Source organism: Varanus komodoensis, unplaced genomic scaffold (assembly GCF_004798865.1).
Source record: "Varanus komodoensis strain SLA01 unplaced genomic scaffold, ASM479886v1 scaffold2, whole genome shotgun sequence".
NCBI lineage: Eukaryota > Metazoa > Chordata > Lepidosauria > Squamata > Varanidae > Varanus > Varanus komodoensis.
Window position 1 is genome coordinate 39,909,419 of NW_025335568.1, and position 23,015 is coordinate 39,932,433.

General features: G+C 43.4%; 1 protein-coding gene across 2 annotated transcripts in view; it reads left to right on the plus strand.

Annotated features, from left to right (window-relative positions):
- Positions 1 to 23,015, plus strand: part of NALCN (sodium leak channel, non-selective) — a 258,037-nt gene that overhangs the window by 177,312 nt on the left and 57,710 nt on the right. For both annotated transcript variants that reach the window (XM_044428777.1, XM_044428778.1), the window contains one exon: positions 22,581 to 22,717. In XM_044428777.1, coding sequence (XP_044284712.1) covers positions 22,581 to 22,717 — 137 coding nt within the window. The remainder of the gene's footprint in view (positions 1 to 22,580; positions 22,718 to 23,015) is intronic.

A 23,015-nucleotide genomic window follows, 5' to 3' on the forward strand; every position in this document is an offset into this window, starting at 1 on the left:
TTTTGGAGGCGCAAGCCTCCAAAACCTCCCTTTTGAGTGCCATCCACCCCTCCTCAACTCGCTTGCCTTCCACTAACCTATCCCAGGAGACTTTCCCCAGTCTGGCCTGCAGTTGGCCAAAGTTGGCCCTCTTGAAGTCCCAGCTTCTAGTGCTCAACCTGCTGCACGTCCCCAGTCCCCTGATCTCAAAGCAAAGGATGGAGTGATCACTCGCATCCAGAGCTCCCCTAATTTGTACTTCATCTATCAGCTCCTCTCTATTGGTCAAGACCTAGTCAAGGATGTTTCCCCTGCTTGTCGCCTCTCGGACCCTCTGTATGAAAAAACCTCTCTCTATAGATTCTAGGAAGCAATGTGACCTGGCTGTCACTGCCGAGTGAGTCTCCCAAGTAATATCTGGGAGATTGAAATCTCCCATAATTACTGTGTCTCTCCCCTGAGATATCCTTAGAAGTTGAGATATCCTTAGAAGTTGACCTGGAGGGCGATAACATACCCCCATTGTCAGGTCCCTTTCCCTGTCAAAACCCCTAAGTTTCACCCAGACTGCCTCTGCCAAATTCTCATCTGTGCTGCATTCTATCTCACTGCATCCTATCTCTTTCCTGACGCCCCCACCTCTCTTTCCTTTCCTGTCCTTTCTAAAAAGATGATACCCCTCTATGTTCACATTCCAGTCTTGCCTTTCATCCCACCAAGTTTCTGTGATTCCCACCAGGTCATACCCTCCTATTCCCAGGAGAGATTCAAGCTCTTCCTGCTTATTACCCATGCTCCTAGCATTAGTGTACATGCACCTCAACTCCTTCCCACCACTTCCTTTCCTTGGAGTTCCCAGCCTCCTCCTTCCTCCCATCCTCCCTGATATCTGCCCCCTCTCTGTCAGTCCCTGCAGTACCTCTAAAACCCTGCTCCCAGAGCCCTGATCCTCTCCCCACACTTGTCCAGTGCAGACATGTTTCTGGGGGGCCTGAACCACCCCCCCCCCGCTCAGTTTAAACTCTTCCAGACGAAGCTCTCTAGAGCATCTCCAAAGAGGACCTTTTCCCCATCCTCATGAGGTGCAACCCATCCCATCCTTCTGTGCTTCTGCCCAAGCCCTTTATTATTGCCTCCTGCCAACTATGTAATGATAACATTCATCCCATCCATGCATCTGGATAAATGCCAGAATGAATGTGCTAGTTTTCAAGGTACCACAAGACATTCCGTTCAAACTCTTCCAGTACCACATATAAAGTCATTTATACAGTGGGGGGGGGGGGGGTCCACACATCTTCTGACTCATAATTCAGCTTTTCTGCCTTTTTATGATTTCTGCAGCTCACATTCTGTTCAGTTTACTCTTTCAAAAGAGTATTCTCTTGGGAAATATCAGCTCTCACACACAGCTTCTCATATCTGCCAAACCATCTCTTTCCATTGCATATTTATGACTCAAGTACAGATGTTCATTACTGAAAACATTTTTGGAACTGATGTGCTATGTTACCTTCGGCCATGCATTTTCTTGGAGGAATATTTGCAGGAAATGAATTGTCTGAAACATCATCTCTCTGTTATCAGCTCTTGTACCTGTAATTTTTCTGTGTGTTCATATGCATCAGGTAATTGTTTTTCCTCTCAACCTTTCATCATAAGACTGCACACAAAGATAAAATTCTACAAATCAGCCTTTCTTCTGAAGCATTCTTTGAAATTTCAGTCTTTTTTTCTTTCCTAATACTATGGTCAGTGTACCACATTGAAAATTGCCCTACAGCCCTGTTCTCTGCCCTAGCACTAGTATTGGCAATGAGGCTCCTTCCACCGGGGAAATGTCTCAAGAGAAGATGAGCCCTTGTACATTGTATACTTTACACAGTGCTCTGCATGTATACATCCCTGCATTCAATCACTTGCATCTCTGTTTAAAAAATGTTGATACTGTGGGACAGGTGAATACCAGGGCGTTGTGCATGCATGAAGTATCTGCATGCTTCAGGTGCTCCAAGGCTTGCAGAAGAACCCTTAAAATAAAACCTAAGTGACCAGAAAAGGAAAAAAGAACAAAACCAGACCATTGAAGACTGAGCAATCAGGGGAATGGCATGGCATGGCAAAGACGTGACCAATTAACTAGCAGGAACCCTGAATAGGAACACTCATTCTAGTAGCTGAAGATGCACTGCAACTGTTTGTTGTGGAGGACCTTTTTATTTGCTTTTTTTCAGAGTTCAGGAGTGAGAAGTATTAGCAGCTGGCTTGAGAGAACCTCAAAGTTTGCAAAACTACCCTTCCTTAAAGGAGGGGCTCCAAGTGGTGGGGAACACCCATAACAGCACAATAAGGACTGAGGCTGATCAATGGCATGTGACCTTAATTCATTTGGGAAAGAAAACTGGAGGAGGAGACAAGAATCAAATTGGCTGTTGGCCTGAAGTTCTCGTTGAGCGAATATTGTGGCTGTGGCACCCTGGAAGGTGTCAAGCTGTTTTTGGCTGGCTAGCAATTATACAAGTACAGCAAGGATGGATCTCATGCTGATGGAGGGCTAGAGAGTACAAGGACAGGGCTTGGGCCTGCTTCCCCAAAATACAGCATGGTGGAGATTTCAGATTCTGAATCTGAACTAAAGGAAGAGGCAGAATCAAAACTGAGTAGCAAATCAGGTAAAACCTAGATAACTGTGGAATAGGCCAAGCAGTTGGTGAGAACCAGATTGCCTCTGATCTGGATGGCACTGTAGAAGAGAGAGGGTCAGAGGGTGACTGGTGTTAATTCTTTAACTCAGTGGTTCATCATCCCACTGGTCAAGCTGGCCAATTAAATAATATTTGGTGTTCTGGCTCACAGGTGGCACAAACCTCCCTGAGGATACAGTCAGCTTCGTCTGGAGCAGAAGGCAAGAGGGGAACTCAGTTTCGAATAATCTTCTGACATGAGCAAGAACTAACTGCACAAATTGGACAGATCATTAACTTGATCGATTTTAACAAGTTTTACATTATGCAGTATTGCAAAATCAGCCCCGACAGGCCAGTCCAATAAAGACTGCAGTTAGAAGACTTTCAGCTTCATCTGCTGGAAAGGGAAAGGGGAGACATGCTTTCCACATAAAGAGAGAGAAAGACCATGGAGAACCTTCTCATTACCTGCATAGGCAATTACTGATCTGCACTAGAAACTATTTTTAAAATACCCAGGAATGGAAGTCATAGTTGCTCAAAAAAGTCAATGGAAAGAGCCAAGGTTTTAATATAGCTGGGGTTGGCCACCAGTGCAGTCTTATACACATCTACTCAGAAATAAACCTCACTGAGCTCAACAGTACTTATTCTCATGCAAATGACTATAAGATTGCAGCCTTTCCAGAAAATCCTATGTGTGCATTATGCCAACAAAGTTCAAACATAAACAACTAAGGGCAGAGTTCTGCTCTTTCTGATTGTGTGTGTGTGTGTGTGTGTGTGTGTGTGTGTGTGTGAGAGAGAGAGAGAGAGAGAGAGAGAGAGAGAGAGAACATTGACCTTTTTTGGTATGATACATTTAACAATAGCATTCAAACCAAATGTTCATAACATTTGAATATGAAGATTCAAAAGCAAGTGCAATTAATTGTCCCCGTTGCATCTTGGAAGTGGTGGTGCCATGATGAGAGTTGCTTGTGACAACTCTGCAGTAAAGCAGTGGCCCTGCAGTGTCATCCAGTGAGGTTGTCCCCACATTGCAGTGTCAGCTGAATATTCTACAACATCTCTGCATGCAGTTCATTTTTATACTCCTGTTGCAGGTGGGACGGCTATGCCAAGTTTATGGCAGCCCTGCAGTGTAGTCCACTATTAATATTGGGATGAAGCTGGTTTGGATCACCTTTCCAAAAATAAAGCCACACACTTCAACCTGCTTAAATTGTCTACTCAGATTTCTTTCCCATCCAAATCAAATATGCAGTTGCACTCAGAATGCAGACAAGTTGCACTTTTCAGTTTCAGCAACTGGGAAAATATACAGTACAGCACAGACTCTTGCTTTCGGTGCTAACTTTTATTTCATTTTTTCACCATCAGCTACAGGAACAGGTTAACACATGCATTCCAAGGATACACTGCAACATTTTGTTGCAGATCCCTACTTATTTGTACATAAGTTCAACATAATATGGAAGCATGTTTAGTTCTTGGTTATTTCTTCATAGAAAAGGAATAATCACAGGGGAGTATCTCCCTTGGATTTACCATCCTCTTCAGGGAAATGGGGCATGCACAACAACAAATATTGCCTCAGATCCTCTGTGTGGTAGAGAAGATACAAAAGGGACCAAGACTCCCTTTCATTGCCTGTGCAGTATTCCAAAGTCCATTCGGCACAGGAGGCTGACATAACCAGGGCCACTTTCTGTTAGACTAATGAGAAACAGTTTACTCTGCTGCATGATGCCATTTTTGCACAAACCGGCCACATGTGATATAGTCAGAGTGGTTCTGCCTTTAACAGTGTTGTATTGTGGGCAGGAATCAGCAAGCCATGTTTTCCAAGCATGGCAAAGCAGTGATAGAAAAGTTTTACCCATTTTCCAGGCATGGAAATGCAACAGTTGAAAGGTTTTACCAGTTTACATCTGGTCTGTTGTGCAGCTATTAAAAACGATTATATTTGTTCATTGGTAAAATGCTCATCATAAGAAAGGAATGCATTATCCTTGTGGTTGTTGTTATTGAAGCAGATTCCAATATAGTTATGAACAGGGGAAAAGAAACTAGCTATTTTTCTGACACAAAGGGAGAAATGAATTAATGAAATTGAAGAAAGGAAATTGTACAGGAACATTTTTTCAGGTTTCATTAGCAGATTTGTTATGGGCAGAATTTTACAAAGGCTCTTTCATATATCTAAAACCCCAAAGGATGTGTACTTTTTTCAACAACCATTAAATATACTTATTTGTATAATTTTCTCAGCCCATCCACATGTTACGGGCATGCCACATGAGGTTCCATGCTAGTTTATTGTCTTGCAATAATGTGCTTTCTTATCTGGGATGTAAACTGCTTTACACTCCATTGTACTTATTTCTGAGTAGACAGGTATAGCCTCTGACCTAGGAAGAGGAAGTTCAAACAATCCTGTGGTCTTTGGGATGCTCACCCAGGAACCAGAGGATTGCTTTTGCAATTGCATAATTGAGCACATGAGAAGTACTTTCCACCTCTTTGAAACCTTTTGAGATACTTACTTGTGATCATTCATGTATCACTGTTCTAAACTATTCATTTGTGTATAACCATAAAGCTCTTGTGAACCGAAGTTGCAAAATGAAAGAAAATATATGTCTCTACTGGGGGAAAATAATGTTATTTTTATCAAATATTTGAGAAGTAACAAATATCCTACTGTTGATATTGTGTATGTCCTCTAGACAGACGTTTGTTGAAATGTGATCCCGTTATTTCAGAACTAGAAATACTGATATTTTCTTCCCCCATAGTCCCAGCTTTGGCCTTTTCCCTTCTCCTTAGAGCACTCCCCAGGTATTAAAATATATGAAGAAATCAATATGAGTGTGTGTGAGAGAGAGAGGGTGGGGCGGGGGAGAGATGGTAGGGGTGTTGTTTCATAAATCTTGCTGTATTTATCATTTCTGGTAGCTCTGCAAAAAGCCGTAATATCTTTAGGTAAAAAAAAAATTTTTTTTGCAGTATACTGCTTACTTTTTTTTTAAGGCTAGTGAAAAAACATGCTATTTTTATAAATGCTGCTAGACGCTGCTGCTGCTGCTGCATTTTTAATCTGATTGTCTGTAGAGTAAAGAAAGATACTCCATGAGATCACAGCATCCTATTTTCTTGATCTTTAATGTTTCATCATGAAACCTTGTGCATCTTTTTCATTTTTCTGGACTTTTCTAAATGTATCAAAAATTGCATTAAAGCAAAACTATAAAGAAAAAGCAAAATTGATTACACTTACGAAGGAACAGTGCAGTTAGCGATTTCTGATTTGAGCAATGTAATATCCAGTCAGGAATGCCAGAATCATCCTGGGGAAAAACCAGTCCCCCCACCATGCCTCCCACTCCAATTATTTCAGGTTTTCCATTTTGCACTGAAATTTGCACAACCATTCCACCAGATAAAGAAGAGAAGGTGAACAGACTTCCTCAAAGTCACCCATGAGTGTATCACAAGAGGCTTAAATGTTCCCCCATGTTACCAAAATGAAAACAAGTAAATCCTACTTGTAGCAAATTTGTACAGCAGAGGAAAGTGCTGGGCTGGGAACTTTCTTCATTTTATGCTTCTGTGTGTGTTGGATGGATTTTTTTTTTTTTTGGTTTTTCTTTGTTTATGGGAGGGTGAAGAACCATTCTGTATCTGCAGCCTAATGCAGTACAGTCTTCTGTAATATCAGGAAACTGCCATTCAATTTAGTCTGAGTTTGTTTGCTTTGAGAGACATCAGACAACACAGTGTTTTGACTAAACCATGCATGAGTTGGTTGCTTATTGCTATCATGTGCCATTTGAATATAATCTGCATGTTCGTGTGTGTTTCCATTGTAATTAACAGTGAGTTTCAGGAAGCTTTCTGTTGCAAGGTTACTTGCAGGTTGATTTTCACAAGCCACTTAATATTTCAGGGTCATTAATTTTCACATCAATTGCTACAAGCATGGCACAATTTAAAACCTGCAAGCATAGTACTATATCACTAGAACACTGCTGCCATCAAGAACTGTAAAAACTCAACAGTGCGAAAATTATTTTTCAGCCAGTACCACCCAAAGCAGGTTGGAGTTCAGAACTCTGAAGACAGATACATTTTAACTTTACCCAATTTGTGCCTAGCCTTCTCCCCACACATGTGTGCACCTGTGGCACATTATAGGTCCTTTTATGAAAGCCAGTTATAATTAATTTTGTACTGAAGTGATTACCTCTGCAGTATTGCAATATGGACAGGCATGGTTTTATCAGTCTAGTAATCTGTTGGCTGCTCAGAATCAGTATGGCCATAGCGTAAGTCACTCCTCCCTGTTAAAGTGTAAATGACTGAGGCATCAGCAGCATGCCCACTGCACACTTAGTATCTTGAGCTAGGCATTCCCTCTTCAGCCCTTCTTGTAAGCATCTTCATTCCACATAGAAGACTCTAAGCATTCACAAGCCTCTGAGCATACACAAAGAGATGTTGAATCCTCTCTGTCCCTTTTCATCCAAAGCTTTGCTTATGGACCCTTTGGGGCCTGTCTCTGGAAGGAGGGGCGCTGCGGAACCAGGCACACTTGCGTTCTGCACTCTGAGCCCCTATTTGGGCCAGCCTGTGGCTGTGAGGCTGGGCCCTCCAGTCCACCTTTTCAAGAGGCGGGTGTTCTTCATCCAAGAGACTACCCTTTCCAAATCTTCTCCCTCAGGATGTTTTGGTCCTTCATCTCCCTCATTCCCATCAACAGGTAAACCGGGCCCCAAGGTTGTCCTTGAGCTACTTACATCCAGAGCAGGCTCAGGCTGGTACTGAGAGACTGGCTCTGTCGGTGTAGGCCTGTCTGTTACAATAACAATTTTGTTATCAGAGTTTGCACTCTGAGCCTCATCTGGTTCAGCCAACTCTCCATTATCCTCAGACTCTGAGGTATCAGTCCCACCAAAATGGTCAGCTTCTTGTGTGCACCTGGAAATCTCACCAGTGTGCACAGCACTTAGACTGGTACTGTGACAGCCATTGCTGCTTCTGTGCAGGCAAGCCACATCCTCCAGGAGTTATTTGATGACCCTCTGGTGCATGAGAGAATGGTACGAATGGTACAATGCAATACTTGGCTCAGGAGTTCAGCCTGTCTGTTACGGAATTGGAAATTGCTTGGGACAGAGGTGGGTGGATGGAAGATGGAAGTGATGGATCCATAGCTCAAGGGTACAGGACATATGCCTTGCATGGAGAAGGTCCTGGTTTTTCTCCCTGGCACCTCCGCTTAAAAGGGTCATGTTCCTAGTGATGGGAACGTGCCTAATACCCTGGACAGTCAGAGTACAGTGGACAAATAGTCTGACCTGACAAAGCAGTTTCTCGGGATTCTGATTCTGGTGGGTAAGAGTGGTGCATGTCATTCTGAGCTTCTTGAAGAAAACTGGCGTCTATGTGGTGAATCAGGCAAGGGCACTTGTCAGGGTAGACTCTTGGATAAGTCCTCTCACACAGATCTAGAATACCTTCCATCAAAATGGACTGCGTAGGGTGTTTCTGTGGTAGTGAGCACAACCAGGTACCAATAAAGATAATTTTAGTTATGCAAATAATGCTCTCTGATATTAACCCTTACTGTCCCCTTAGAATAGACCAATTGAAATGAATGGGACATAAGCTAGACTAACATTGGATACAGGTCTTGGGCTGTTTAGCAAAGCCTGAAAAGAGATTATCATATTAAAAGCTTTTTCTAATGATGATATGTAATGCATACCCAGCAATATTTTCATAAGGACTTTTTCTCCTCTTTGTTTCTCTTGACTAATGCAAGCAAGATGTCTGTGAAAGTTCTGTCAGTGCCTAGAAGGAAGTTTGAAATTCCTGAAATATGCTACATTCCATTTTGCTCTAAAAATAATATGTGGGTCCTGGCAGAATAAGATACCCTCTAGGATGTGGCATAAGCAGTGTATTTCAGGGCCGAACACCACCAATCAGAATGTTGTAAGAATCTCTTCCCTCTGTCCCCACTTCCTTACTTGATTCTGATGTTATTTGACAAGAAGAGAGTGGCCAGGTGAGGCATTTTGCAAGCCACTCAATCAGTTATGTTGATATTGTGTCTGATTTTAACCTCAACCTAAGATTTTTTGTTTTTTAGAAAAGGCAATCAAAGCAGAAATGTGTTTTCAACTACATAATAAATCATGTAGTAAACATTCTTTACTAAAGAATGTATTATTTTCTTAGACTGCAGATATCTTGAGACAGTGACCTGTTACTTACATTATCTCAGTAAAATATTGAGTATGCCTATCCACATGATAATTAGTTTCAGCAGAGGCAAGTATAGAGTGTCAGGTTTTTGAGTCACCAAAGTAGCATAGCACTTTTCTATACACGTTTTACTCACCCTCCCACCCCCACCCCCTAATGTTGAGTTTACAGGAAAACAATACCAAAAACAAAAGCAAAACCGGCTAGCAAGGTGAATAATGTATCTGATAAGTGTGTGGAATTGCTCTGGGTAATTTAATCACATCACTTAGCACCTTGAATCCCAGATCACACAAATGGAGCCATCAGTTGATACATTAAGTCAAACAGAAATTCTAATTCATTCTTCCTCCAACTGGTGCTTGCCAGCTGTTTGGTTTGCTGGGGCCAGTGAGAGTTGAAATGTGTTCAGTAATCTCTTACTAGTGACTAAGACAGAGTGAGAACTGTGTACCATCAAGGACTTTGTTTCATAGTGGAGGGTGTTAAGAGGAAAACAGTTTTGAGTGTCAAAATATGCACAGTACAACATCCTCACCCAGTTTGCATCTCCAGAGCCTTTCATTGAGCAGAAAAAGAGTTAAGTTCAGTGAGTTTTCCAGTGAAACTTGTCTCAGAGGAAAATGCATAGAAATATATGCATTAAGGGAAAGTATGCATAAAATGCATGGTTTTGACGAATATATTTGAGAAACATACTTCAGTTCTTGGGGGACAATGGTATTTGAAAGTCTGGGAATTTCTTGCATGAGAAAATTCATTATGGTGCCATCCTATTCAGGTTTAGATAGAAGAATGTCTTAAAATTTCTGACATTTTCTGTCTCAACATGAATAGGATTGCATCCTAATTTACTGAGGGTCAGAAAGGTGGAATTTTGATGAAAGCTGCACAAGTTCATGAACTGAATCATGGCTTTTCTGTCTCAGAGAGGAGAGAGAGCAGTGCTGTGCACATGTTTTCCTCTTTACCATGACACCTGCTCAATTTATTGTTATTTTGATATCTCCATCTTCCTAATCCATTCACCAGTTGCCTGGAGACTTTCATCAAATGTCACTCATCATGTTGAATTGCTGAGGAGAGGCTTGATTGAACAGTTAGGGAGTCACTCTAGCAAATTTCTTCCTGTTACTTTTTCATCACCACACTATATAATACATACAGTTGCCACAATGCAACTGGATCTCTCCTCCCATAAAATTACATGCGTGTGGTCTCTGGTGTTATAAATGAGCATCAATAAAGGGGAGGAAATGACTCCCCCTTCTTCTTTTCTTGTAACTTGAAAGAAATGTGGGTAGAAATAATTAATTTATTAATCTATCTCACAGTGAGCTGTTTGCTCTTTGCACATCTGGTGCTCACACATCTCTCCTGCTGTGAGATCCTCAGGTTCCTATTTCCTACATCATACAGGAGTTGATGCACAGTCAATCATGTTTCTCTTTCTTCACTACGTGATCATTGCTTTGTAAACCACCCAGAGAGCCCTCTGGGCTACTAGGGTGGCATATAAATGCAAATAATAGATAATAATAATAAATACCTTCCTTAGAAGGCAGAACAATATTGCCTGCTGCTGATTGCTACATTTGGAACTTGAGTTATTTCATCTTTTTCCTGTGGCTGTCTTACATTAACATGGGGCATTTAAATATCTGTTGAGGGTAATAACAAGCCAATTTATCCTAAGGGGCTTTTCCGAAGATTTGGTACATTTGCAGGGAGGTATAGACATTTTTCTCCATAGAGATGTCATCATTAATTGCAATTTGTAATGTAAGCTAAATGTTTGAGGCCACCCCACATTTAATATAATAATTCTGCTGTAGAACTGTGTGTGTTTTTTAAAAAAAAATCCTCATAACCACCAGCTAGCATTGCTTTTCAGAGACTAGATCCCAACCAATTTCAAATAGGAAATATCCAGACAGCAGACTACCAAAAAAAGTTTCCTATTATATATCTGATCCTTGCAAATAGGTTTTTTAATGGGAAAAAAATAACAATACAAAGACAGACAAGTGTCAGTCTTATTTTGGTTAACAAAAGGAAGCTACAAAGACATGTTCAGAAAGAGCTACATGTATTGCAGGAATCTCATAAAATCTCTAATGTGAACAAAATGGTAGAAAGGTTTAAAAATTTACTCTGTTGTGATGTTTCTTAAGCAAGCTAAATAGAAGGGAGGGCACGGGAAACAATTTTTAGGATAGTGAAGCTTTATGGAACAAAACTCTCCCCTTCTACTGGGGAAAAAAATCTAAGCACGGCTGCCTGACTACACAAGCGGTCCTGTCTGGATTGCTCCAAGCAGAATCAGAGCAAGCACAGCCTGCCATAGACAAGCCCCTCCCTTCGTTCTGCTGGCACCCATCCCGCCTTCCTCTGCACTCATTCCATCTCCCTGCCATCCCCAAGAATGAAAAGACTCGTGTTGCAGGTAGAGAAGAGCTCTGCTCTGCCCGAGAAGCCAGTTTATTTATTAGGATATTTCTAACCCATCCAATATGAAACATCTCTGGACAGTTTACAGAGTGATAAATATCCAATAAATACAATAGCAAGATAAAGCATGACTGAGGATAAATAAAATCTGCATTAATTTTTTTAACTTTAAAATATTAGGTGAATAAAAAGGTTTTGACCTGGCATCAAAAAGCATATAATGTTGGTGCCATGCCAACCTCTGTGGAGAGTGCATTCCACAGCCAGGGCACCACTGCAGAGAAAGCCCTCCTCCGGGTGTTCACTCTCCTAACTTCCTTCAACGAGGGTTCCTGGAGCAGGGCCTCCTCTACAGATCTTAGGGGGAGCAAGGGCATATAGGGAAAGAGGTATTCCTTCAGGTATCCTGGTCCCAAGCTCTTTAGGGCTTTATAGGTCAGTACCAGCACCTTGAATTGGGCTCAGACTTCAATGGGAATCCAGTGAAGCTGATAGAGGACCAGTGTTAAATGAGAATATCGACAGGACCCTGACAGCAGTCTGGCATCTCTGTTTTACACCAATTGAACTATCCGGACCATCTTTAAGGGCAGCCCCACGTAGAGCGCATTACAATAGTGCAACTGGGAAGTTACCAGAGCGTGTGTCACTGTTGCTAGGCAGTGCTCATCCAGATAAGGACGCAGCTGGTGGATCAGCCGAAGCTGAAGGAAAGTGCTCCTCACCACCACCGTCACCTGGGCCTCCAGGGACAGGTCTGGGGCGAGGAGCGCTCCCAAGCTGTGGACCCTGTCCTTTGGAGGGAGTGCAGCCCTATCCAGAACAGGGCCAAAATCACTTTCCTGAAAGCACGGATCACCTACCAAAAGGACCTCTGTCTTATCTGGATTGAGTTTCAGTTCATTGGCCCTCATCCAGCCCATTACCTCTGCCAGGCACAGGTTCAGGACAGCCACTGCCTCACCTGGATTGATTGCAAAAGAAAGGTAGAGCTGGGTGTCATCAGTGTACTGGTGACTCCGCAGCCCAAACCTCCTGATGACCTCTCCCAGCTTGTGATGAATCTGAGCAATTTTCTCCTTAAAGTGCTGGGCAAAGTTGTCACAGCAGGCTATCGATGGTGTCACTAGTTCTTTTTTGGGCCAGGGTGTATTAGGCCACACACCACCCAGAAAAGCTCCACTGGATGGCACTGTGAGGAAGCAATGGAAGCCGAGAAGAATTGCCTCTTCACCACCCTCACCGGCACAGCATAGGCTCAGTAATGAGTGCATAAATGTGTTCGGTTAGATTCACCCCATGATTTCCTCCACCTGAGCTCTAATTGTCTCCCAGACTGCTTCATCACCCATAACTCAGGTGTATACCATGGTGCTGGGCAGGCATTGCCTGGCAGGAGAGGATGCTTAGGAGCGATCGATTGTCCTTGTCATTTCCCCATCCCACAAATCAACCAGAACATAAACAGGAATGCCAGCTTTATCAACCAAGAAATCCCCCAGAGTCCTCAGGAATCCATCCGGACCCATACAGCTCCAGGGGCGGGCCATCTTAATAAGGTCTGCACCCTTACTGAGGGAGAGGTCAGCCCTGAGCAAAAACCTCACAAGGAAGTGATCTGACCATGACAAAGGAGTTAAGCACAGATTTCTTACTTCCAGATCTCCATCTTTCTGTCTCGTTGAGAAAACCAGGTCTAGAGTGTGAACTTGTGCATAGGTTGGGCCAACAACATGTTGAGACAGCCGTATGGGTGTCATGGAAGCCATGAAGTCCTGAGCCACCCCGATCAAAACAGACTTGGCATGGAGATTGAAGTCCTCCCAGGACCAACATCCTGGGGGTCCTCAACACCAGGTCCGAGATTATCTCTGTCAACTCAGGTAGAGTCTGATGGGCAGAAGGGTACACAGTACACCAGCAGAATCCCTAATCTGTCTTGATCACCCAACACCAGGTACAAACATTCTAGGCCCGGTCTCGTGGGGACAGGAAGCCCCACAAGGGGAATTGAGGCGCAATAAACAAGGACGACCCCCTCTCCCCTCCCCCACGTGTGGCTGGTGCTTCATCAGATATCCAGGCAGGCACGGCTAAGTAAGGGAGACATCCCCCACTTCTCCTGCCCCGGTCTCCGTAATGCATGCCAGGTCAGCCCCTCATCCACTATTAATTCATGGATGAGAGATGTTTTGTTATGGACCGACTTTGCATTCAACAGCAGCACTGTCTGACCCGAGGTTCAGTTGATAATACTGCCCAGATCCCTCCGGTTGGGGGAGTAACCAGAAGAGGGGACAGGTACTAAACATCGGTCCCTTCTTCTTCTATGATGACATGTTAGACCCCCAATGCCATATCTTCCCCTGCCCATTACCACCCCAGTGGTGGCACCCATGTGCTTCCCAGGTACTCCCATAACAAACTAAAACCAAAACAATAAAATTCCAACTCAATTGCAAAATTCAATTAAAAAGTTTAAAACCCTCCAGCCAACCCACTAACAAAAGGGCACAATCCCTGGCTCAGCCCAGCCCCACCAGCCCTGAATGGTCCCAAATGGATCTGCACCTTCGAAAACTTAATAGTTACTGCTCTTCTGACCAGAACAGCAACACTGAAAGAGAGGAAGAAAAGGGGTAGGGCGGGGAAAGAAAAGGCCATTTTCAGCAGGATGCTCAATCCTTTCAGTCACCAGTCCCACCCACAACAAAGTAGGTTAGCTTCATGAGCCAAAGGGCTCATCTGGCTGAGAGGTATCCTCCTCTCACTCGGACAAGCTGGAAGAGCCTCATTACTATTGGGTGGCAATCCCATATGATTGTACTCTTAGTGCGTTCATAGATGGTGAGGAGAAAAATGTCAGTATGAGGAAAGATTTACATATTTGATAGCGTTTGAGTCCTGTTTATATGTATGTATTTACTAGATTCTCTTTTAAATAACTCAAAGTGGCATACATCATTCTCCTCCTGCTGCTCTCAATCTTATTCCCACAACAACAACCCTGTGAGGTAGGTTGGGCTGAGAGTCTGTGACCGTCCCAGAGGCACCCACCTGGCTCTATGCCTGAATGGGAACTAGAACCCCGATTGCCTGAGTTCCAGTCCCACATGATTAATCACTACACCACACTGGATCTCAGTTATGACTTTGAATGCTGGAGGGGAGGGTTTGAAACAATTTAAGTTTTTTTTAATAGATTGCACAATGTAGAGGTTGAACAAGATGTGTATCACACAGAGCAAATATTACCCCAAAATGTCTTCGGAGGCACTAAGTGAAGTTAAATGCCTTGTGCTGCACAATATGTAGCATTATCTCAGCACGACATGAAATGTACTGTAGAATGGCTTTCAGCTTAGATTATTTTTAAAGTATGGCATTAATCATTATGTTGTTTTCAACAAAATGTCTTTTTGTAACCTTGTCTATGCTCCTCAATTCACTATATGGTCCCCCCCTCCCTAAAAAACAAACAAACAAAAAACAGTTTTGCTTAAATTAAAATCTGCCACACTACTTTTAATTTTGATATATAGTGGTTCTTGGTAGGGTAGGTCAATATCAAAATATCCAATCATCTTGTTACATCATATTTCCAAGAAGAGGACATTGTCCAGTGCCATCATTTTAGTGCTATTTGAGGTGATGACAATTGCACTAGAACTCCAAGTAAATTGTATAGAACTTGGGGGAGGGGGGAATTGTAACACTACTCTTCCCAATCACACACAAACACACACACTGACTTCATGAAAAAAAGTTTCCATTTTAAAAGATACTTTGTGCTTTTCAGAAATTACATAATACCCCATATTGGCCAGGCTTTTCTACCATACTCCAAATATGGCAGTATTTGTGTGTGTACGTTTGTGTAAAATGTATATTTTCAGTATGTAAACCTTATAATCAACTTTATCTGTGAACTCACACAACTACCCTCTGGAAAGTGTAACAGTGGATGTCACCAGGTTTAGCTGAATGACATGAAAATCCATCAGTCCCATGATCCTCTGGCTAACTTAGGCTTACACATCCTGCATACGATAATGTGGACTCTTTTCCACAAACGCGTATGCCATTGCATGCTTGTTAACTACTAATGGTTTTGTGCCACAAAGCACAAACATGGCTGTCCTTCTGGAAATGGATTATTATGGTGTGCTATGGTGCCCATACAAAAGGGAGTCTGTGATTAGTAGTGCTGAGAGAGCATGTCACAGAAGGAGGTGTAAACCTCTGTGACATCCAAACTAGGTATCCTTGTTTGTTGCACGAGCAGACTCTCTATGTTCTAGGAAAGGCCACCAACTGTGTGCTCTTTTGCTTCTTTTGCTGTAACTACTATGCTGCTTGGCTGTACCAAATCTTACAAGAACTGCACAACAAGTATGTAAATACAGAGAAATCAATTTCTATAAATATCCTCAAGCATGAGCTCCATCTCATTGTTCCCCCTGATGGTAAAGGGGGCAGCCTGGCTTGCTACACTTTAGAAAATGCTTGAGAATGCGTTCATGCACACATAAGTTCCAAGTAAACATAGACTTGTCCCTTCACTGAACTGTCAGGAACTGTTCTGTAAAAGCAATGATGATGCATGCAAATCTCTATGGCATGGCAAAAAATGGGTAAAATACACTTGTTGTGAGCTTCTTTTGCATAGTATGCAAAAGAAGCCTTCCAATAAAAAAATATATGTAATAGGAGAAAATCCTCCCAAATGAACCACTTGAATTTATCCACAGCTTATTAAATCGTAGTGAGGCTGCCTCTCACAATGTGAGATATCTTCACATCCTCATTTAAAAGTTCCTCTTCAAATATGTGTCCAGTCTGTGTCTTCACCTTTCTCCTTTTACTAGCATGAAACATATTTTAGTCTTTCATTTTTCTTTCAAAATCGTATATTCATATTTCTCTTTTATATTCAGACCTGGGTTTCAGACCCTTAAAAATAAGGCAGCATTCACAATTCAGGTCCAAGGAGCTTCTTCACATGGACACACAGGCTTGGCCATTTCTATTAGTATGTTTTGACTTTTTCCTTTTGAGCAGCAGCCCCTCGTGGTGTATCACAAACTTCTATTTAAACTTTCCTTAGCTTCAAAAGAGGAGCTCCTATCGAAGCAAAATATCCAATGCTCCACCAAAGACATGGAACTGGTCACACAGGTTCTTTGTGTGCAGTGGCAGCCATTATAATTTTTTCTGTACACCCCTGTGCTGTACATTTGCTGAGCTACTGGGGTCTCTGGAACATTTAGGCTCCTACTGTAATAGGAGTGTTATAATACAGATAGGGTGTTATAATGGGGTGATCAGGGAGGGGTAGCACCTCTGGTGTAGGGGCATGTCGTGTCCTCTTAGGACAGCTCGTCCACCTTTGGTCCCCACTTGTCACCCAGCTCTCACCTGTGGCTCCCAGTAGCTGTAGCATGAGCAGCGGCCACACCCCGGGCAACAGCTTCGACAGGCTGGCCACACCAGGTAGAGGGTAGCCGTTGGGTCAAGACTTTCGGTGAGATAGGGATTTGTCTGTCCCGAGCATGTGAAGCCAGACTCCGGCGGATTGAGCAGATGAGACCTACTAGAATAGGACCAATGGTCATGAAGGCGGTTTCTGCAAGCGTTGTGGTACGCTAAGAGCACAGCAAGACACGAAGATGTCCTGGTCAACCACTGCACCCAACCCATCTCCAACCGTCTTGACTCTTGTCCTGCCACTGGAGCAAGATGGATTCTGGGAAGAGAGAGTGAGGCTGACTATGCGCACCTCTCCCTCACTTTAATCCAATCCACGCATAAGTCTTGACATCCTCAGTTCTAGTAAACCTCAAAGTCCTGTGGCGATGGGCAAGCAGCGAAGCAGCAGGTGTGGATACACTGGGAGCTGTAGCCGTGGGCCTGCACACAGGCGGCTCAGGTCTAATGGTCATCTTCTTGCTGACCGAAGCAACAGCTAGATTCGGCGTCTACCTGAGTGACTGAGCAGCCCTCTTTAGGACCACACTGCTTACCTCCGTAGCAAGAGGAAGGGGCTAGAAAAGGTGCCCTAAACATTGTTTGCTTCACAGAACCCTGACCAGCTTACCACGGCTGGAGGGGATCCCATCTTATGCGGTCGAACAACAAAACTGCAAACAAAACACAAACACAAGGTAACACCACTGACTATTGGCACATGGAATGTATGTATGCTTCAAGACAACCCCTCAGTAGATCGACCAGAAAGAAGAACAGCCCTGGTCTTCAGAGAGCTCGCAAGATTTAACATCGATATTGCGGCCCTGTGTGAAACTCGCCTAGCCAACGAAGGTCAGCTCACAGAAACAGGAGGCGGTTACACATTCTTCTGGTGTGGATGTAGCAGTGATGAACGTCGTGAATCTGGAGTTGGCTTTGCGGTTAAGAATCATCTTGTCCCCATACTTGCCAGACTTCCCAAGGGTGTGAACGACCGACTCATGACACTGCATCTCCCACTACTGAGAGGAAAGCAAGCCGCACTGATTAGCGCCTACGCACCCACAATGGTGAATCCAGATGAAGTAAAGGAAAAGTTTTATGAAGAACTTGATGCCCTACTCTCATCCTTGAAGCACACCGACAGGCTGATTCTACTTGGCGATTTCAACACAAGAGTAGGATCCGATCACTCTGCCTGGGATGGCATCATTGGAAAAAAAGGAATCGGCAAATGTAATAGCAATGGCCTACTACTACTGAAGACATGTGCGGCTCATGATCTGATCATCACTAATACCATCTTCCGCCTTCCCACTCGCAAAAAGACGTCCTGGATGCACCCATGCTCCAAGCATTGGCATCTCATTGATTATGTCATTGTGCGGAGAAAAGACAGACAGGATGTAAGGGTGACCAAGGCCATGCCGAGTGCTGACTGTTGGACTGACCACAGACTCATCATCTCCAAATTTAGCCTTCACATCAAGCCTAAGAGACGTCCGCAGGGAAACAAAGCTGTGATGAAAAAGATCAATGTCAGTAAACTGAGGAAGCCCAACACAGCAGCTTCACTAGCAGAAGATCTTGACAACCAACTCTCAGAGCTGCTGGGAAGGACTGGGAATGCTTCCGGGATATTGTGCACTCTTCTGCACTACGGGTTCTTGGACCCTCACACAGGAAACAGCAGGACTGGTTTGATGAAAACAATGAAGAGATCAAGGCCTTACTTGCTGAAAAGCATCGCCTTCACCATGCTCATCAGAACGACCTGTTGTCAACAGCTAAGAAAAACATCTTCAACAACGCTCACAGGACTGTACAGAATAAGCTTCGCAAGATGCAGGACTCCTGGTTGAGTGCCAAAGCAGATGAAATCCAGAAGTTTGCTGATAGAAACGATGCCAAACAGTTCTACGAAGCCCTCAGATCCTTGTACGGACCTCAGCCTTCAGGGAGCTCCCCTCTACTGGACTCAGATGGTGCAACTCTCATTACTGAGAAGACTCTGATTCTACAGAGTTGGGCTGAGCACTTCCAATCTGTAATGAACCGCCCATCCTCCATCAATAACAAGGCGATTGACAGAATACCCCAGGTGGATATCAACCACAGCCTGGATGCCCCACCATCAAAGCCTGAAACCCTGTAGGCCATCAGCCAGCTGTCCAGAGGCAAGGCCCCAGGATCTGATGCGATCCCAGCAGAAGTCTATAAGGAAGGTGGTGCAGTGCTTGTCGACAAACTCACTCAGCTGTTCCAGTCCTTCTGGAATCAAGGATCCATTCCTCAGGAACTGAAAGATGCGTCCATCGTACATCTCTGCAAGAGGAAAGGAAATCGACAAGTCTGTGATAATCCTAGAGGAATATCACTGCTCTCCATCACAGGCAAGTTCCTTGCACGTATGTTGCTGAATCGCCTGACTGACCACCTGGAACAGGGTCTACTACCCGAGACACAGTGTGGCTTCCGCAAAGAAGGTGGCACTATGGACATGATCTTCTCAGCCCAACAGCTCCAAGAGAAGTGTCAAGAGCAGAATCGTGAACTGTACACCATCTTTGTGGACCTCACCAAGGCTTTTGACACTGTGAGTTGCGAAGGTCTGTGGTGCATCATGTCGAAGTTTGGGTGCCCTGACAGATTCATCCTGATGGTACATCAGTTCCACGATGGCATGACAGCTCATGTTTTGGACAATGGAGAAGCTTCATAGGCCTTTCCCGTCACAAATGGTGTCAAGCAAGGGTGCATGCTGGCACCAACCCTGTTCAGCATAATGTTTTCAGCCATGCTGACAGATGCCTTTCAGAACAACTCCTTGGGAGTCAGCCTGAAATACAGGATCGATGGGAAACCGTTCAACCTGCAAAGACTCCAGGCTGTCACCAAGATAAAGGAGACTGTGCTACGTGACCTCCTTTTTGCTGACGACTGTGCCCTGAATGCTGGATCAGAGCAGGAAATGCAAGCCAGCATGGACAAATTTGCAGTAGCATGAGACAACTTCGGCCTCCTCATCAACACAGAGAAAACCAAAGTGATGCATCAGCCAGCTCCGAAAGCCCAATACCAAGAGCCCAGCATCACAGTGAAGGGACAAAAGCTGCAAGCTGTGAACCAGTTTACATACCTTGGCAGCACTCTTTCCCATGCAGTGACAATTGACATTGAGGTCAACTGCAGAATCGCCAAGGTAAGCTCTGCATTCGGCAGACTGCAGACCAAAGTGTGGGACCGCTGTGGAATAAGCCTTGCTACAAAGCTTAAAGTCTACCGAGCAGTCGTGCTAAGTACCCTGATGTATGCCAGTGAGACTTGGACAGTATACAGGAGGCACGCTAGGCAACTAAACCACTTCCACACGACTTGCCTCCGCAGACTTTTGAGGATCCGGTGGCAGGACAAGGTGCCAGACACAGAGGTCCTCTCCAGAGCAGGCCTGCCATCAGTTCACACCCTGCTGATGAAAGCCCAGATACGCTGGGCAGGGCATCTTGCAAGGATGCCAGACCACCGCTTCCCCAAACAGCTCTTCTATGGTGAGCTGTCTCAAGGAAAGCGATTGCAAGGGGGACAAAAGAAGTGATACAAAGACATGCTGAAAGCCTCTCTCAAGTCTCTGGTTATCAACACCACCTCCTGGCAGACTCTGGCACAAGACCGACATGGCGCACGATGATCCACCAAGGCTGCCAAACTTCTGAAACCAGAAGGACAACCATAGCACAAGAGAAGCAAGCACTTCATAAAGCCAGAGTTGCAAACGTTGCAACAGTGGTGCCCACACATGTCTGCCTGACATATGGCAGAACACTCCGTGCCCGTATTGGCCTTATCAGCCACCTGCGGACACACCATGGACAACTCACAACCCATTAGATGTCAAGGTCCTCATCAAAAATGATGGACGAACATCATCATAATGCAGAATAATTTTCCCTTATATTTGGTTTTTGGGAACATGTTTTGTCAAGCCTTCCACCTCTCTCTGATCTGACTATTTATTGTGGGGGTTACCTTTGCCTTTCAAGTTATTTTCCTTTCATTGTCAGGTACCAGACATCTTCCTTTCCTCCACCACCAAATAGTAGTTTGCAGTTTGGGGTGAACAATCATTTGTTCATTACCCTGCTTTTTATTCTCTTCACCATTTGCAGCATCTCCCAATCTATTATCAAGCTGTTCTAATTAGAATGCAGATCCCATACTCAGAATTCATTAGAGAAGATAAGGTTGAACATAATTGTGGCCCTTGCAATGCCCTTAAAGGACTCCTTTCCCTCAGTTCTCTACACTATCATTAATCTGTACCCTTTGTTTATACTCAAACTCAAAAGTGTTTTCAGTCCATGTGGCACTTTGTTTTCAGCAGTGATAGGTATTCCGAGGTCGTTATCCTTCTACACTGGAGGTGGGAAACAAAAGCAAGAGCCTGCCCTTCAGACGCCATAGTCCTTATCTATGATTAGATGCTCTCCATCAGATGTCCTGGTGTTTGTGTTGGAATCTAATTATATTTTTGGAGGGCTCCTCCACTTTCCTTAGCTTTTGAAAGATTCAGTGGGCAACTTCTGCCTCTGTAAGTTTTCTTGTGAGGTAGGAGTACTGGAGGCTCCTAATGATGTAGGGATACCAATTAATTTACAAATATGCATGTTGAGCAAGAGGGGAAAGCACCACCAAAGACTGTATATTTGAAATGATTGCTTCCTTCCACATCCAGAAGGCAACACTCCCTAGGTCAGTTGCCACAACTAAGATCTACATTCTGATTCTCCTGCAGTTTATTTCCAGCCCTTGCCCAAGTGTATGGGATCTCTGAGTAGTTAATAGCCACCACCATCAATGCTCACTTAAGAGAGAATCTTCTTGCTCTCAGCACCTTTAGATCAGAATTGGGCAATCCAATCCGAGGCCCTCTTGGTGTTTTGCATACAATGCCAATCAGTTCTCATCATGAGCTACATTGCCTAGGGCAAGAACTAGCCCACCACTGGTCTAAATGAGCAGAAGGTGCTTACAGGAGCACAAGTATTCATGAATCTGAAAAAAGACAATAAAGTTCTAATTACAACATACTCCTTCTTTTCAGCATTAGCTTGCTAGCCTCCTCTTCTTTCTTGTCCTGTTTTCTTCCCAGACTGAAGGTTTTCCTGGTTTAGCTGGAATAGAAATTACCTTGTCCTTGAGTGACAGAAGACAAACTACTAAGCCATCAAATATATTAGCAAGGATTGGTGCTCTCAAAGGGTCAGCAAGAGATTCCAAAGCTAGATTGCTTGGCCTGCTAAGAATCTAGTGACTTTCCTTATTTTGTTTTGATGTATTAGAGGTTATGCATTTATATGATATTGCCATTTTTAAAAATCAGCTAAGTATATATACAATATTCAATTTATTCACAAAATATGAGTAGTAATAATAATAAGTAATATTTATTTTCCTTCTAGAGTGTTAGAGAATGATGAAAAAATACACAAATACAAATATTACTACAACATTCTTTGCATTCTAAATCTTTCAAGAAATTCAGCTTCAATTGTGCAAATAGAGCTGAAGTGCCAAGATATGGATGTCAAAAGGACCAAAACAAGAACTCTCTGAAGTTCTTTGCTGCCATCTTGTGTTTCTTGAACTAATTGCATTTTCTCTTGTTCAACTTCTAAAAAAGGAAAACTTGGTAATTTCAGTATTTTTTTAATGTTCTAGCTGAAACAAAGTGAAGCAAATGCAGATACCAAAGAAAAGCTTCCATTACGTCTGCGAATCTTTGAAAAATTCCCTAACAGACCTCAAATGGTAAAAATCTCCAAACTCCCATCGGATTTTACGGTCCCCAAAATAAGGTAGTAATCTTTCTCATCTCTCCTTATATGCTGGGCCAATGTGAAGAACATTTTAAGTTAGGTTCAAGTTTTTCTTCATATTTTTTACTCTAGTGTGTTCTTGTTTGTTTGTTTGGTGAGATCCTTTGCACCCCCTACAAAAACAACAATGATTCAATAAAATAAGTACTTACTACAAAATTCCAAATTTTCTAAGTACAATAACTGTATAAACTGCTGACAGACAGCTCCATTAAATTAAACTGGGACAACTCCCAATTAAGTAGGTTTTGGATTGCACCATCAGTTACAGAATTAT